This window comes from Kogia breviceps, chromosome 13 (genome assembly GCF_026419965.1).
Source record: "Kogia breviceps isolate mKogBre1 chromosome 13, mKogBre1 haplotype 1, whole genome shotgun sequence".
In the NCBI taxonomy this organism is placed as follows: Eukaryota; Metazoa; Chordata; class Mammalia; order Artiodactyla; family Physeteridae; genus Kogia; species Kogia breviceps.
This window is the reverse complement of record NC_081322.1, coordinates 84,559,969-84,574,788: the sequence shown is the minus strand read 5'-3', so window position 1 is coordinate 84,574,788 and position 14,820 is coordinate 84,559,969. Positions and strand designations below refer to the sequence as shown.

The 14,820-nt window shown below is 42.8% G+C and overlaps 1 protein-coding gene across 1 annotated transcript in view; it reads right to left on the bottom strand.

The window, feature by feature from the left end:
• SLC22A3 (solute carrier family 22 member 3) overlaps positions 1–14,820 on the bottom strand; it is an 80,687-nt gene that overhangs the window by 40,109 nt on the left and 25,758 nt on the right. The window contains exons 2-5 of the mRNA XM_059083520.2: positions 8,391–8,494; positions 6,083–6,237; positions 4,039–4,207; positions 3,072–3,189 (exon numbers count right to left, since the gene is read on the bottom strand). Coding sequence (XP_058939503.1) covers positions 3,072–3,189; positions 4,039–4,207; positions 6,083–6,237; positions 8,391–8,494 — 546 coding nt within the window. The remainder of the gene's footprint in view (positions 1–3,071; positions 3,190–4,038; positions 4,208–6,082; positions 6,238–8,390; positions 8,495–14,820) is intronic.

Sequence of the window (14,820 nt, the reverse complement as noted above, 5' to 3'; positions counted from 1 at the left end):
ATTCTTTCTCTTTCTACTTAGGTTGTACAATTTTTAAAGGCTGGAGATGGACAGGGTCAGTTTGAAGACATTTATTTCAAAAGTTGAAGCCCCCCTTGGGAAGCAGGTGATTACAAACATGAGACTGGAACTTACAAGACAAGCCTGGAAAATCTTGTCATGCTAAATGAGCAAGGAAGCTTTTCAGAAGCTACTAGGGGTGTGGCAAAGGGACTGAGGAAGCAGCAAAGATGAGCCTCGTCTGTCCAGAGACGGGGGCACTTTGAGCATCAGTAGGATAATAACAATAGCTGCAAAAGACTGAAACATACACAGTATGTACAAATCCTGGAGGTCATAGTGAGGCTTAAGAAACCCAGAGCGTACCATGCATTGATCACTTTGAGAATGCAGGCAACCAATCTGCTAATTGGAAAAGAAAGAATTATGCCTATATCCTGCCTTTCCTATAGCAGCTGCATCTGAGAGTCACCTCAGCTGATGGAGTAAGTTAGTCTTTATATTCCAGTAACACATGAAGAAATAATGACAAAATGGGAATATTGTCAATTTGCAATCTCTGACGAATGACTAAATCCAGGCAATGATTACCAGTGGCAGCTAGCATCACAAAAGGGTAGAGAGGCACAGAGACACTAGGTGTCTCTTAATGGAAATGTACAAAGCCACTTATGAAGTAGTCTTGCCCCAAATGACAAACCTGAACTTGCTTAACTCTAGATCTAACTACCAATTTAGTTATATCCAGTCATATTCCATCACAGGGAATACAAGACAGAGGGTCATGTTAAAGGATCCGAAGAGATGTAATCAGTGAAATTTAGACTTCAGAAAACTCAACAGAAAGAAAACGCCGTAGCATTCTCCACCAAAGTTGCTAGAAAAAGAAAACCTATAGATTAAAAAAAGACCCAAGAGGCTCATCAACCTATCACAACACCAATCACTAGGATCCTACCCCCACAGTGGTAGCTAGGATCCTAGAGTAACTGAAGTCCTGGAGAAACGGAAGTCTGATCCAACCTGACTTTCAAATGGAGATCATCTAACTGCTAAAAACTAGAGTTCAAGTGTCTCGGAAGCCACCGGATCCACAGTTCCCGATCTTTTACAATCACAATGATGTAGAGCATTTAAGTACTTCCCTGATGAAGTGATTTCTATCCTGCTCATGAATTCGAAGCGGGTCAGTGGGTGTTGGACTGGACACTCACAGGATGTGGAATAGTAGCTATTTTGGGAATCATCCTCTGGCCTCTCAGCACCACTCACGATAACACACAACGTGCCTGGTTGATGCAGCACCTCCTTTCGTAAGCCATCAGCGCACACTACGTTTTCTATACTCTTAAAACCTTGATTTAGATCTTATACATGCTTAGCTCTGGGACTCTGTGCAATGTCTTCAGATACTGATGAATGAATAGCAAAAATACTCATTTGGCCATTAAAACTGAGTACAAAGTATCCTTTATTTGATCCAGCTGTGCAGACCAACGGCTCGTGTGACCAGAGCAAGCTGAGAGGGCAGTGCGGTATCATTTTCCCAGGAAGCACAGCTCAAGTGTTCTCAGTCAAAGAATGACAAGGATCAACTAGTCTTCATGGTTAGAACAGATCACGTTTTATCTTTACCGTATGTTTTGTGACCTGTAAACCTCAAGGTAAATCATTAATCTACTTCCAACAGTGACAAATGTCAGTTGAAACCTTTGGAAACACAGAGCCGACTGCTTGTTGTTTAATGTAAGGGTGAAAGAAGAAGGAAGAAATCCGAATATAACCGACCAGGTTCTGGGGAGCTACGAAGCTGGGGAATTGACAATACAACCCACAAACCCATTTTTATCAGAACGTTTCTAGCAAAACAAACTGAATGCTACAAAAGAAAACAATGTTAGCAGTATTAATATTAAACTTTTTAAAATCCTCTTATGGGCTTCCCTGGTGTGCGGTGGTTAAGAATCCGCCTGCCGATGCAGGGGACACGGGTTCGATCCCTGGTCCGGGAAGATCCCACATGCCGCGGAGCGGCTGGGCCCGTGCACCACAACTACTGAGCCTGCGCTCTAGAGTCCACGAGCCGCAACTACTGAGCCCACATGCCACAACTACTGAAGCCTGCGTGCCTAGAGCTCTAGGCACGCAGGCTTCAGTAGTTGTGGCATGTGGGCTCAGTAGTTGTGACTACTGAGTAGACAACAAGAGAAGCCACTGTAATGAGAAGCCCGGGCACTGCAACAAAGAGTAGCCCCCGCTCGCCGCAACTAGAGAAAGCCCGTGCGCCGCAATGAAGACCCAATGCAGCCAGAAGTAAATAAATTTAATAAATTTTTAAAAAATTATTCTTAAATATTCCTTTTATAATAATCCTCTGTTATTCTGCATTCACTTAATCTTTGTAGCTAAAGCAAAAATCATATCTTTTTTGTATGTTATTCTCTAATTATTCAGGCGTTGCTTCAAATACATGTATATGTCTTCAGCTGCATATTGAATCTTTGAAAAGACAAGAATGAGCTTTTAATACACCACCCCCTTTTCTCTTAATGCAGTGATACAGAGGCACCCAAAAAGCCTTTGCTGGAGGAAGGAAGGAAAGAAGGGAGGAAGGGAGGGAGGGAGGGCAGATTACTCAGCATGTGTAAGTCTAAAGGCGGAAATATTACATTACTCCCCAAGATCTGGTTGGCAGAGATAATACTTCCAAGACTAAATTTAAAGACAAATCTTTAGACTTAAATTGAATGTCAAGAAAAGATTTATAGTTTGTCCAATTAACATGAATGAATGATTAATTACTATGGGGCCTATAGTAGGTGACTCAAGTATAGTAATTCAAGTAACTTGGTGCAACTATTAAAATATGCACTAAATGACCAATTCACCTCAATTATAATGCTATTACAACTTCGCTATTATTTCTTCTTTAATAGACCTTATGATTCTTCCCAAGGTTTTTTTAAAGTCAAACTAAAAATGGTTAGTCATATATCTGATAATATGTGCATAAGTGACAAATTAATTCACCCACTTTAACAATACTTGTTACTAGTAATATGTAAGATTACCTCCGAGTAATTTGGTGAGAGATATTTCCCATTGCATTTCGCAATGCTCCTCAGAATTTTTAATGCTTTATCTCCTTTCTTCCGAGTAATCAGCCAGCGGGGAGATTCAGGAACCACCCTGGTGAGAAAGAAGTCTTTTTTGAGTTATGCCTGCAAATCTCAAAACTTAAGCAAGTTTATGACTTGAATTTCTCTATCTAAATGAATCTTGCGATCAGATACATGTTTCAGAGATTCTGAGAGCTTAGAACTGGCTCTCTGAAACATAGATTATCTTTGCAAGCTTATAATGGATGGGAAAAAATGCTCGCTTGATAACTGAATCATTGCTCATGATAAAAAATAATCAATATTACATTGCTCTTGCAAGAAGGCTGTCTTAGAATATACAGCCCTCAATTACAAAGATGAAGAAAAGTGGGATTTAATGAACATTTAGGAAAAGGTTAAGAACCCAAATTTACGTAAACTGGTTTGCTCATATATTAAAATTAAATTAGAGGATGATAAAAATATGTTCATTCTAATAAGAATCAAATGCATACACCTGCAGCTTTCCAATAACTTAATTTTCTGATGCTCTTAACATTTTCTTATTCCCCTGAGAATTCCTGAGTCACATTAATTTGCTTAATAAAACATACAGAGAAGCAACTATTGTTCGTTGCATTTAAACTGCATGTTGAAATACTGGCAGATATGGTTTGTTGCCTTGTAGTTTCCCCAAAAAAATTACAAAATAATAAAACATAATTAATACGCTATTTTAAAGGTGTCTTCCAATTTTATTAATTTACTAATAACTGTTAGTCAAAAAGCAATCAATAATCTCTAGAAATTCGCAAAGCCCGTAGCCATTCTGGAGATGTGAGAAAATCTCGCCTTCATTTTCATGTTGGTTTGGAAGCATAGGTCCTACATGTCTGTGGAATAAGAACGCACTTGATCGTGACCGAAACCACATTACCAGTAATAGAGGAGGAAGAGGAAGTTGGGCAGCGTTATGGCTAGCTGGATCCCGTGCCAACTGGGGATAAAGTAGGCAATTCCAGGGAGAATTATAATCCCGAGGGTGAAGAACATTTGAATCACGATTCCCACAATCCTCCTTTGTTTGGAACCTACTATTTCCGTCACTGAAGGAAAACAAACAGAGAGGTCAGGGAAGCTCCAGATCAGCTCCAAAACAAACAAACAAACAGAGACATCACACCTGTGACATCCATCCATCAGCATCGCTACAATACTATACAGGACTCTCAAAGGCCCCGAAGGTTCCATAGGCACCGACCTGACGGGGATGTGCTTCCCAGACAGCTCTGCGTTATCAACAAGCACGCGCCATCCTCCTACACACCCAGCCCAGCACCCTTCCGGGTATACAAAGAATATATGTGCTGGGTTGAGGAAATCTTATTAGACGATGACTATTTTGAAAAGTAATTGTAATCATCAAAACATAAACATAATAAAGTGGCTAGATTTTATCACAGTCTTTAATTTTTTTTTTTTTTTTTTTTTTTTTTGCGGTACGCGGGCCTCTCACCGCTGTGGCCTCTCCCGTTGTGGAGCACAGGCTCCGGACGCCCAGGCTCAGCGGCCACGGCTCACGGGCCCAGCCGCTCCGCGGCACGTGGGATCCTCCCGGACCGGGACTCGAACCCCCATCCCCTGCATCGGCAGGCGGACTCTCAACCACTGCGCCACCAGGGAAGCCCTATCACAGTCTTTAAAGATTTGCATATTACAGTCTCTTTAGGTGATTCATCGTGAACATTAGATTCTACAGATAAATTTCTCACTATCACAAGATAGTTTCTATCAAATGATAATTCTCTCCACAGTGCTGAACCTTTCATTTGTGTGATATTTCTTCTAAAATCACCTGAGGGATTTTACTGCTGGCATCCTTTCCTCCCCTCCCCTCCCACTGATCTGTTTCTATCTGTCCCTAATTCCATTCTGATCATCCTGGCGCACGTTACCTTATTGCTGCCCTAACATCACAACTAGGAAAACCCACCTAGACTGGGGTCTCCTTAAAAACGCTTCATAGTCCAAAGTTATCCCTCCTGCCCCAGCCATCAACCATCAGTCCCCCCAGCTCTCTCTCTCCTTCCTCACCCACAAAAAGATCTTCAAAGGGTCCCCAAAGTGGGCAACCCAAAGAGGGGTTGTGCAGCCGTAAGAGAAGTGGATGGAAGCCCACAGATCTGGGGTGATAATCAAAGAGGAGGCTTCACATTTGCCTGGTCACAAATCCACCACGACTTTGAGTGTGTGCCTATCCCAGACACTACTGGAAAGGTAGCAGCCAGGACCTTCCCCAGTAATAGGAGCAAAGACAAGTTTTTCTTTCCTTCACACTCAGACGTCCAACTCTCTAGGTATGGAGGATAGCAAAGGGTTACAAATGAACTTCTCACTTTCAGGTCGTATCTCCTACATGGCAAAAAGTTCTCCACTTGTGGGGAAGGAACAGAATTAAAGAAATAATATTTGAGAGCACAGCAATGTTACCTCAAACTGTATCACAGAAATACATGGAAAATGCTTTAAAAATGTTTCAAGGGGGACTTCCCTGGCGGTCCAGCGGTTAGGACTCTGTGCTCTCACTGCTGAGGGCCTGGATTCAATCCCTGGTCAGGGAACTAAGATCCCACAATCCCCAGGGCACAGCCAAAAAAAAAAAAGGTTTCAAGGAACCACTGAAGTTTTTCTAAAGATTAATCTCTAAGAAAACAAAGCAAGAAACCATGTGATAACAGTATGGCCGTGCTAGAAAGTGGTTCACCCCGGTATCTGGTGAGAGTCCATGTTTGGTTCCCCAAACCAGACGGAACTTTAATTTCTAAAGAGTCAGCATCTGGCCCCCGCAGCCTCCCATTTGCAGAAATAATGTTGCCGCAATGCAGCCTCACCATACTTGCAGGAGGAAGGCTGACCAGGGGCACTTCTCACCCACCTAACCCTGGTTCTCCAACAGACAAGGAGGCGTCGCCAGGTCTTACCAATCACATAGCAGGTCATCCACGTCCCCTTTCCAAACACGCCTTGTAGGAAGCGGAAGACCACAAACACAGGGAAATTGGGTGCAAATGCCGCCACAACACCAGCGGTGCCAACACCGAAACAGGATATTAAGTAAATGACTATTCGGCCGTACCTTTGTGAGAAAGAGAAAGGATGCGATTACCTTAAACGTTTTCTTCAACACAATGAGAAGACTCTCACCGCAAGTGTTGTTAAAGGAGGTTTAAGTGCAGAATCTGTGTCCTTTATAGGTTCATTATGAGCATGTCAAGGATTGCTGAAAAGGCTACGCTTTGTTTCATAGCAAAGCCAGGGCAAATAAAAACATATGCCTCTGAAATGACATGACAAAATTTAAAGCATGGAATGCATCCTCGGGGATTGCAGTTTCCAAAGAGATGACCCTCTCTCCGTTACAACGTTTTTTTTCCATTACAGTCACTCCAGTGGCACAGCTTGGACACTTGCTAGCATATCTGTGGGTGGGGTCAGAGGAGACATGGACAGAAAGAAGCCAAAATGGTCACGACAGCCAAGAGGCCTGGCCTTCTGGCTCAGCTGTCCACGACTCATGCAACTTTGGGTGAATTTCTTAAGCAATTCAAGACGCAGGTTTTGTTTGTTTGCTTGTGATGTTTTTTCTTTTATCTCTTCTACAGTGAGGTTGTAGAGACCAAACCGAGATGCTAATGTGAAAGCTCTTTATAAACTATCAAGTTCACAATAAATGTGATTTGTTCTTACGTTTTGTGTTTTACTTTCACCATTTACGTAGCCATTATTAGAGCGCTTAGGCAGAAGAGACAGGTCACCGCGGGCAATATTCTGAGAGTCTGACGCTAAGCGGTTCAGTAGAGCTGTGCCAGGTTATTGGCTGGTGAAGCCCTGTCCTCAATGACCTTTGGGAGGTTTGATTCAAAGTCATTTTCCCATAGACATTTCCCTCAAATTCACACAGCATCTCGCTTCAGAGTGGAGACACAAGTAGTCTCGGTTTACCTAGGTTTTAAAATTCACTCTCTGCCCTTGCCACTCTGCTCTCACAGATACACGACCTACTAAATTGCTTCCGTCCTTCCCTTCAAGAATATAAGCGACTGAAGGAGCTGAAAGATGGTCAGCCCCTCCTGGAACACAGGTAGGAAAAGCCCCCTCCTTTAGTCAAGTTACTTTAGTGTGAAGATATGTTGATTGGTTGTGAAAGAGAAACATGCCGAAGAAGCAAAACCTACAACTCAATTCCAAATGGCAGCCAGTTACGCAAGAGAGGGTTGTGCAGGAGGGAAGACACAGATAAGAGAGGGAAAGAGCGCCCGACACAGAGGATTAAGGAGAAAGTCACATGCCGAGGAGGGCTGGGGGACAGCACAAGAAAAAGAGGACAGAAGAAGGGACGGCAACCAAAGGTTCTACCCATTCTGAAGTCCTGGTCTGGTCAGATGCAGACCACCAACTGCCTACGGGATCGGGGGCATTTTGTCTTGGATTCTCCAATTGACTGCTGTTCTCGGCTCTGCAAGAGGCACTCCCTGCCCGCTGCGAGCACAGCCACGGTCACGGTCACGACGACCCGCTGATGCTGGGCTGGGAGTGCTGGGAGCAACAGTAAGCCAGACGCGGAGGACAGAGAAGTGTTACATCACTGCAAGTATGTTCACACTTAGAACGGGGATAAAGGAACAGGTAAACAGGAGTCGATAACCTGCATCAGTAACGTCTGAAACGGGGACATCTGAAGACACAGCACGCGTATCTGGAATATATACACTCACTGTGTGTCTGGGGTACTTACGGATGTTCAAGAACAGATCAAATTCTTCTCATGGTTTTTGGAAAACTTTTTTGTTTTGCAGAGTCTCTAATTTGTAGAATAAATACAAAAATTTGTTTTGAATTAAATGAAACAAATTTGTAAGGGGGTGACCTTATGACGGAATTAATCAAACCGCGATCAGCGAGTTACTGAAGCCCATGGAATCACCTCCACAGCATCTGACCAGCCAGCCGTGGGCCCCGCCCTGAAGTCACGGTCTTGCTGCTCTGTGTCTTCTCTTAAATGCGTTCAGACCCAAGGGGAGCAGCCCCAACCATTTGTACAGCTCAAGGGGTGAGGAGACGAAGTTTACGAAGGAAGGAATCAGTGCAGCCAAACAGCTATGAATGTCATAAGTGGAGGAATTAAGATTGTCTTCCAAAATTAGCAAGGATAGTTAACATGAAACATCTTCCTCTCCATAGGTACACCTCATCTTCTAGATGTCAACTGGCTGCCATACCCATGCCTACCTGTCCGCTGCGTAGCCCAAGGTGAATGCCCCAGCCAGGAAGCCCAGGTTTAGGATGGCTTGTGTGAGGTCCAGCATCCAAGCATTGACACACACGAGGTCAAACTGGGAAAACAAAGAAAACACATGGGAGATGGAGACGTGTGGCAATGCTTACCCTCAAGACACCTGACCATCTGTCCAGACCAGTGATCCTTAAACATTTTTGCTCATATGCTCCTTAAATAAAAATTTTAAGTGTATTGCATAGATATTTTTACAGCGATATATAAACGTCTTCTTTATCAGTTTCACTATCTGCCATGGATGTAATTTGCAGTACACTGCAAATGCTGACATTTTAAAATCGTTCTTTCAACTGTATCTGATAGAGTACTATAGCCACGTGGCACCTACCACCATCCAGTGAAAACAAGTTCTTCGATAGCCTAAAATTTGACAGTAATCTGTTTTCTCTTTGAATTCTTATTTTCATTCCCACATACATATATCCTAATATTTTACGTAGAAAATATTGCGTTTCCTGTTAATGTGTATTATGTTAATGGACAGGTAAATAAATACTTCTGCATGTAATAAATTATGTACATAAATTGACATTTAATTAACATTCTTTTCTGTGACAATGTTTCTAACTATCAGAATCCTTTATGATTGGGTTATAATTACAGTTACTTTTAGAACACAATTGACAAAAGCATAACATATGATGAATCTTGAAAAAGAATTATTCCTCAGGAGTAAAATTCTGTTGGAAACGCACCGCCCCTTTCCTAGAAGAATGTTAAAAAAGCCCGGGGTTTTCCACTTGGTTCATGTAATCTGTGGTTGAAGACTGTTTATTACTAGAATGAGTTAGGGCTCAACGTCAATTCTATTCCTGTTTTTCATTTTTATAAATTTATGTGCCAAGAAAACTTGTCTGTAGAAATAAATTAATGGGAATGGAGAGAGTTTTGTTACAGTGTTGTTACTCAATTCCTTTGCTTCCTTCTCGGTGCCAAGATTTACAGAACAATCTATCATCAAAATTATTTTTAACTTTTCTGTTAACCAACATGCCATTTAAGACTCCTACAGTCTTGCTGTCAGGAAAGAAATGGAAACCATCAGACTTACAAAAAGTTGTTTAATCAAATAATTAGGGTCATTTACTTTCTTTCGTAGTTACTTTCTTACCAATATTCCAAACTGTCTCACTGTTTGGTTCCCCACAGGTTTTAAAACCCCAGGTCAATACGTCATAGTAAGATGGAAGAGAGGTAGGAGTCCTTCCGCAAAGGGGGAGAAGGATATTAGGAAAAGCCCTGTATCCTCATCATGTACATATCCTCAGATCCATTTTGGACATATGTGCGTTGAGGCTCTGAAAACTGATTCCCTTCCAAGTAGCCAGGCCGTCGACCTTGTGATTTTCTCTGCACACCTCCAAATGGTATGCTTGCCCTAGTGTGAAGACCACTGCTCTAGACTGTAGCTTTATGAGAAAATTAATGTTGTTGGAACAGGAATTGTGGTTGGTCTTATAGATACATATTCATAAGCAAACTGTAGTAATATTTATTTATAGAACCTGACTTGTCTTGGTTCTACAGCTAATGACCTGTCGACTAACATAGCTGGAAAAAAAAAACTGGGGTCAGTAGTAGCTGGCTCACTTCATAGACTTACTGAAAAGATTTATGGGGATTAAAGAAGTAAGAATATACACATATATGCATGTAACTTAAAAGAGATTTATCGTCAATAGGTACTGGTTTTCTAAAGCACAACAATTTCATTTTAAGTAAACTTGCAGATGATTATTTATCTGAAACAATTTCCCATTAGAATTAAACATATACAGGATGTAATTAAAGTATATAAAAATCTCAGAGGTAAAACAGGTGATTTAACCGCCAGAGAAAGCATTTTGACTCAGAAAAATGTCAGCCAGTGTCAAATATAACCTCTCAAAGAGTAGGGTTTGCTTCCTCTAGCTGAGCTCCAGATAACTTGGTTAACTAAAGATAAAGGAATGCTTTTCACAGATGACACAGCAAGGCCCAGCAAGAGCTATCCTTTTATGAATGTATTTAGCTGCTTTTGAATTGTGTGAATTAAAATACCCCAAATACTCTTTCAACACAAAGATATTCTCTAATATAAAACCAGTGATCTTGGATTTCCCTGGTGGCACAGCGGTTAAGAATCCGCCTGCCAATGCAGGGGACACGGGTTCAATCCCTGGTCCGCGAAGATCCCACATGCCGTGGAGCAACTAAGCCCGTGCGCCACAACTACTGAGCCTGTGCTCTAGAGCCCGCGAGCCACAACTACTGAAGCCCACACGCCTAGGGCCCGTGTTCCACCACAAGAGAAGCCGCTGTGATGAGAAGCCCGCGCACCGCAACAAGGAGTAGCCCTCGCTCTCCGCAACTAGAGAAAGCCTGCGCAGCAGCAAAGACCCAATGCAGCCAAAAATAAATAAATAAAAAGAAATAAATTTATTTTTTTAAAAACCAGTGATCTTTTTCACTCTCCCATAAAAGAAACTGTCAAAATGGATTTTTTTTGTATCACAATAAAATTAATTTAAAATAAATGTTTAAGTGGTTAAAGTGCTATGATAACTTAGTTTCTAAAGCACTATGATACCATCCAGACCACATAATGTCAGTCCTCTATACTTTGTTTTGCATCCCAGATGCTGGAGGAGTGGAAACTACAATTCCCAGAATCCTTGCCAGCAGGGGTTCTGTTTAGGTTCTGCCAGTAGGGGGCGCTGGTGCAAGATGAGAAGGCAGGAGGGAGGTAGTGGGGACTCTGCTTCTGGCTGTGGCAGCAGCACTGGCTCCAACTGTAGCAGTGACAGCGGTCAGTGCTTTTAACTACTCCCTAGCTACACAGGGGCAAATGGACAGGACCCACAGGCTCTGTAATGCTGTGGAGCAGGGCAGGGGTTCTGCAGGAGCCGTCTTTCCTTGCTTTTCTAGTCTTTCCAAAACAGCTCAAACCCAAATCCTTTTATTCAATCCCTTCCCGCTTGAAATACCTAGCCCAGTTTCTCTTTTTATGACTGGGAGCCTGCCATCTTTCAAAAGCACAAAAGAAATTAATATAAACAAATTACATACCTGTAAAGAAATGCACACACACACACACATTTACGTTCCCAGTAGGGAACAGACACTGCAGTCATGAGGATGGAAGGACTTGGTTTTAACTCTTGCGCGTAGAGTCAGGAGTCAGACCCCTGCCTCCTGGGGCTGGTGCTTCCTAATCGGCTCTGAGCCCGTCGCCTGCTGCCAGAACAGCTCTGGGTCTGAGATATGTTTTTGTGTCTGGAGAGAGGTTGGCATGTACCAAAGCCAATGAACGTCATAGGCTGAAGACTTTTTGCTGAAATAAAGTACTAAAAGCTGTTTATAGTTCCCAGGGAGACCTAAAACCCATCTCTTGTCAAATTTAACTAAGTTTGAATCAAAGATACAGCATTTACGTCTGTCCTAAGGCAATCTACCAAGAACAAGTGAAGCATCTCCTTTTTTTTTTCTAAGTGTACATATTTAACATTATTTTTAAATGCTCATAAATCCAGGTGTACCCATCCTGTTGATTTTCTTTTAAAGTCACTTTTATTTAAATTTCAAGTCATTTTTACACAAAGAGAATTACTCCCCTTGGCATAAGCAGAAAGCCAATCTGATAAAAGATTCAAACAACTGTTCATGGAATATGCTGGAAGGGATCACATTGCTTCATTCTGCAGAAACCACAACTCTAGCCTAATTAGATACTTTCGAAGAGCTTCCAACCAAGTGATTTTTTTAGCTTTTCCTAGTCATTAAAATCCAAACAGACATTATGTTAACTTGAGTTGTAATGAGAAAATGCTGGAGCAGGTCATTATCAGTTCTATGCTCAAGTTTTGATTTCTAAATTATCCTTAGAACCAGAGTAACAAAATATCTTCAATATACAAAGGCCAAAGGTAGGAAATCAGGTAAAAATAATGCAGGGATGCAAGAGACTTAGGACCTCAGGAGGGGGCTTGCCCGCTCCTGAAACCACAGGGAATGACCCCTGATGACCCGCAGCTGTCTTTTCCATAGATGTCTTGTTTAGCCTTCTTGAACAAATTCTCACGTGAGAGATTCTAAGTTTAGACGACATCACAGTATTTGACTCCAGTGTGCCTTTGGTTTGACCACTGGGTGTAGGGTGCCTCTGGCTACATTTAGCACCGGCCAGACAATCACACGTTGACCTCCATGGATGGATTCCATTTCTAATCAACAAGCCGCCATCACAGAGCCTAATAATGGTTAAAAATAGTGTAATCATAAAGAAAATCACTTGGGTTGGGTCTCCATGAGGGGGAAGGATGTCATTATTAATTCTAGTTTTAATGAAAATTTCTTTAACATGATCCGATAGCATTATTTGGGTATCTTAATACCAAAAAGTTAATGCTTTTCTGATCTGTATGAACCATCATGATGAGCTGCAGGTATGAGAACTATCATCAGGTATTTACAGCTTCCAGTGGTGCACCTGGCATCATGCAGATGGGGCTGGGGCCAATACCAGAGATGAGCAGGCTTTGCTTCTGCCTCTGTGAGGAGCTTATTGCATGGCGTAGAGAGCCAGGATCAATTCATGGGCAGCAAATGCAGAGGAATTGAGATCTAAATGGAATGGAATTGACTATAAATGCCTGAGGCCCTCAGAGAAAGAAATGCCTGGTGGGACCCAGAGCAGTCAGACTCGTGAAGAAGGTGGGACATAAACAGATACGTCAACAATGAGTTGCATTTAGAGGGGGAAAAAGGGGGAAAGAAGGGTACTGAGCAGGGCGGTGGGCAGCCTAGGCTCAAGGACAGAAGCGCGCGGGCCAATGAGGTTCAGACCTGCCTGCAGCAGTGGAGGTGCCAGGCTCAGGTTTGAAGCTGAAGAACCACCTTGTGTCTGTGCCCCCCAGTGGGGAAGGGAGCTCAGGTCCCACAGGGACAGAGTTTCTTATTCAGGAAACCAGAGGCATCGAGAGAACTCACAACAGGGAGGAGGAAGTTCTAAAAGCTAGAGGAAGAGTCTGGAAGGTTGCAAACGGAGAGGTCCAGAGCAGAAGTCCTGGGCCCGGGACAGAACGCGATTCCAAGGAAATGATCGCAAGACCTAGAGACGAGACAGGAAACCCAAGAGTCTGCAACGATCACCTAGAACAGGTGACTTCACCGGCACAAAGAGGCACCACTGTGTGATGCAAGGTTTACAGAGCATCACCTGTCGTATCAGCTGCTCTCCAAGGTGGATAATACAAATAATGCCTCATCATTTATTAACTGAAGACCTTCGTGACTCACCCTCAAATCTTCAAAGTTCAAGCTGTTTTATTTCTTTGTCGTGAAGACAAGCAATTACTCACCTGAAAATGTTTACGATTTCTCTAAATAACTGAGACAATGTGAAGATGAGAGGAAGACGGCAGGCTCTGAATCTGGACAGATCTCAGGGAAGAGGGGAGCCGCGGCTCTGGAGTCAGCCCAGGTGTCGATCTAACACTCCTAGCTTTGTGTCCCTTGGTGATTTTCTTAGTGTCTTTAACCCTCTGTGTCCCTATCTATAAAATGGGGGTAAGAACTGGACTGATGCTGTCACTCAGGTAATATATGTAAACTACTTAGCCCAATGCCCGAGATATTAAATACCCGATAAACGTTCCCAATTGCATTATGATTACTGATCTAATGTTGATGATAATAAATAGCATAATGAATGGGTTTTTTTAAAATAAATTTATTATTTTTTTATTTTTGGCTGCGTTGGGTCTTCGTTGCTGCGTGCAGGCTTTCTCTAGTTGCGGTGAGCGGGGACTATTCTTTGCTGCGGTGCGCGGGCTTCTCATTGCGGTGGCTTCTCTTGTCGCAGAGCACGGGCTCTAGGCACGCGGGGCTTCAGTAGTTGTGGCACTCGGGCTCAACAGTTGTGGCTCGCGGGCTCTAGAGCACAGGCTCAGCAGTTGTGGCACACGGACTTAGTTGCTCCACCGCATGTGGGAGCGTCCCAGACCAAGGATTGAACCCATGTCCTCTGCATTGGCAGGCGGATTCTCAACCACTGCACCACCAGGGAAGTCCCAATGAATGGTTTTAAAATGTGGTTTTCAACACTGACTGCTCGTTAAAATTACTTGGAGTAAGTGAAAACAAGCCTAAGCTCCGCTCCAGAGAAATCAAATCAGAATCTAGTCTAACAAGAAGGTGAGTTTGAAAACCACTCGTATGGAGGTTATCAGTGATTTACATGCCCGCTGAACTAGGGTTGCCATGACACAGTGTGGCTTAAGCCACAGAAATTTATTTCCTCACAGTTCTGGAGGCTCGAAGTCTGAGATCAAGGTGTCAACAGAGTTGGTTTCTTCTGAGGCCTCTCTCCTTAGCTTGAAGACA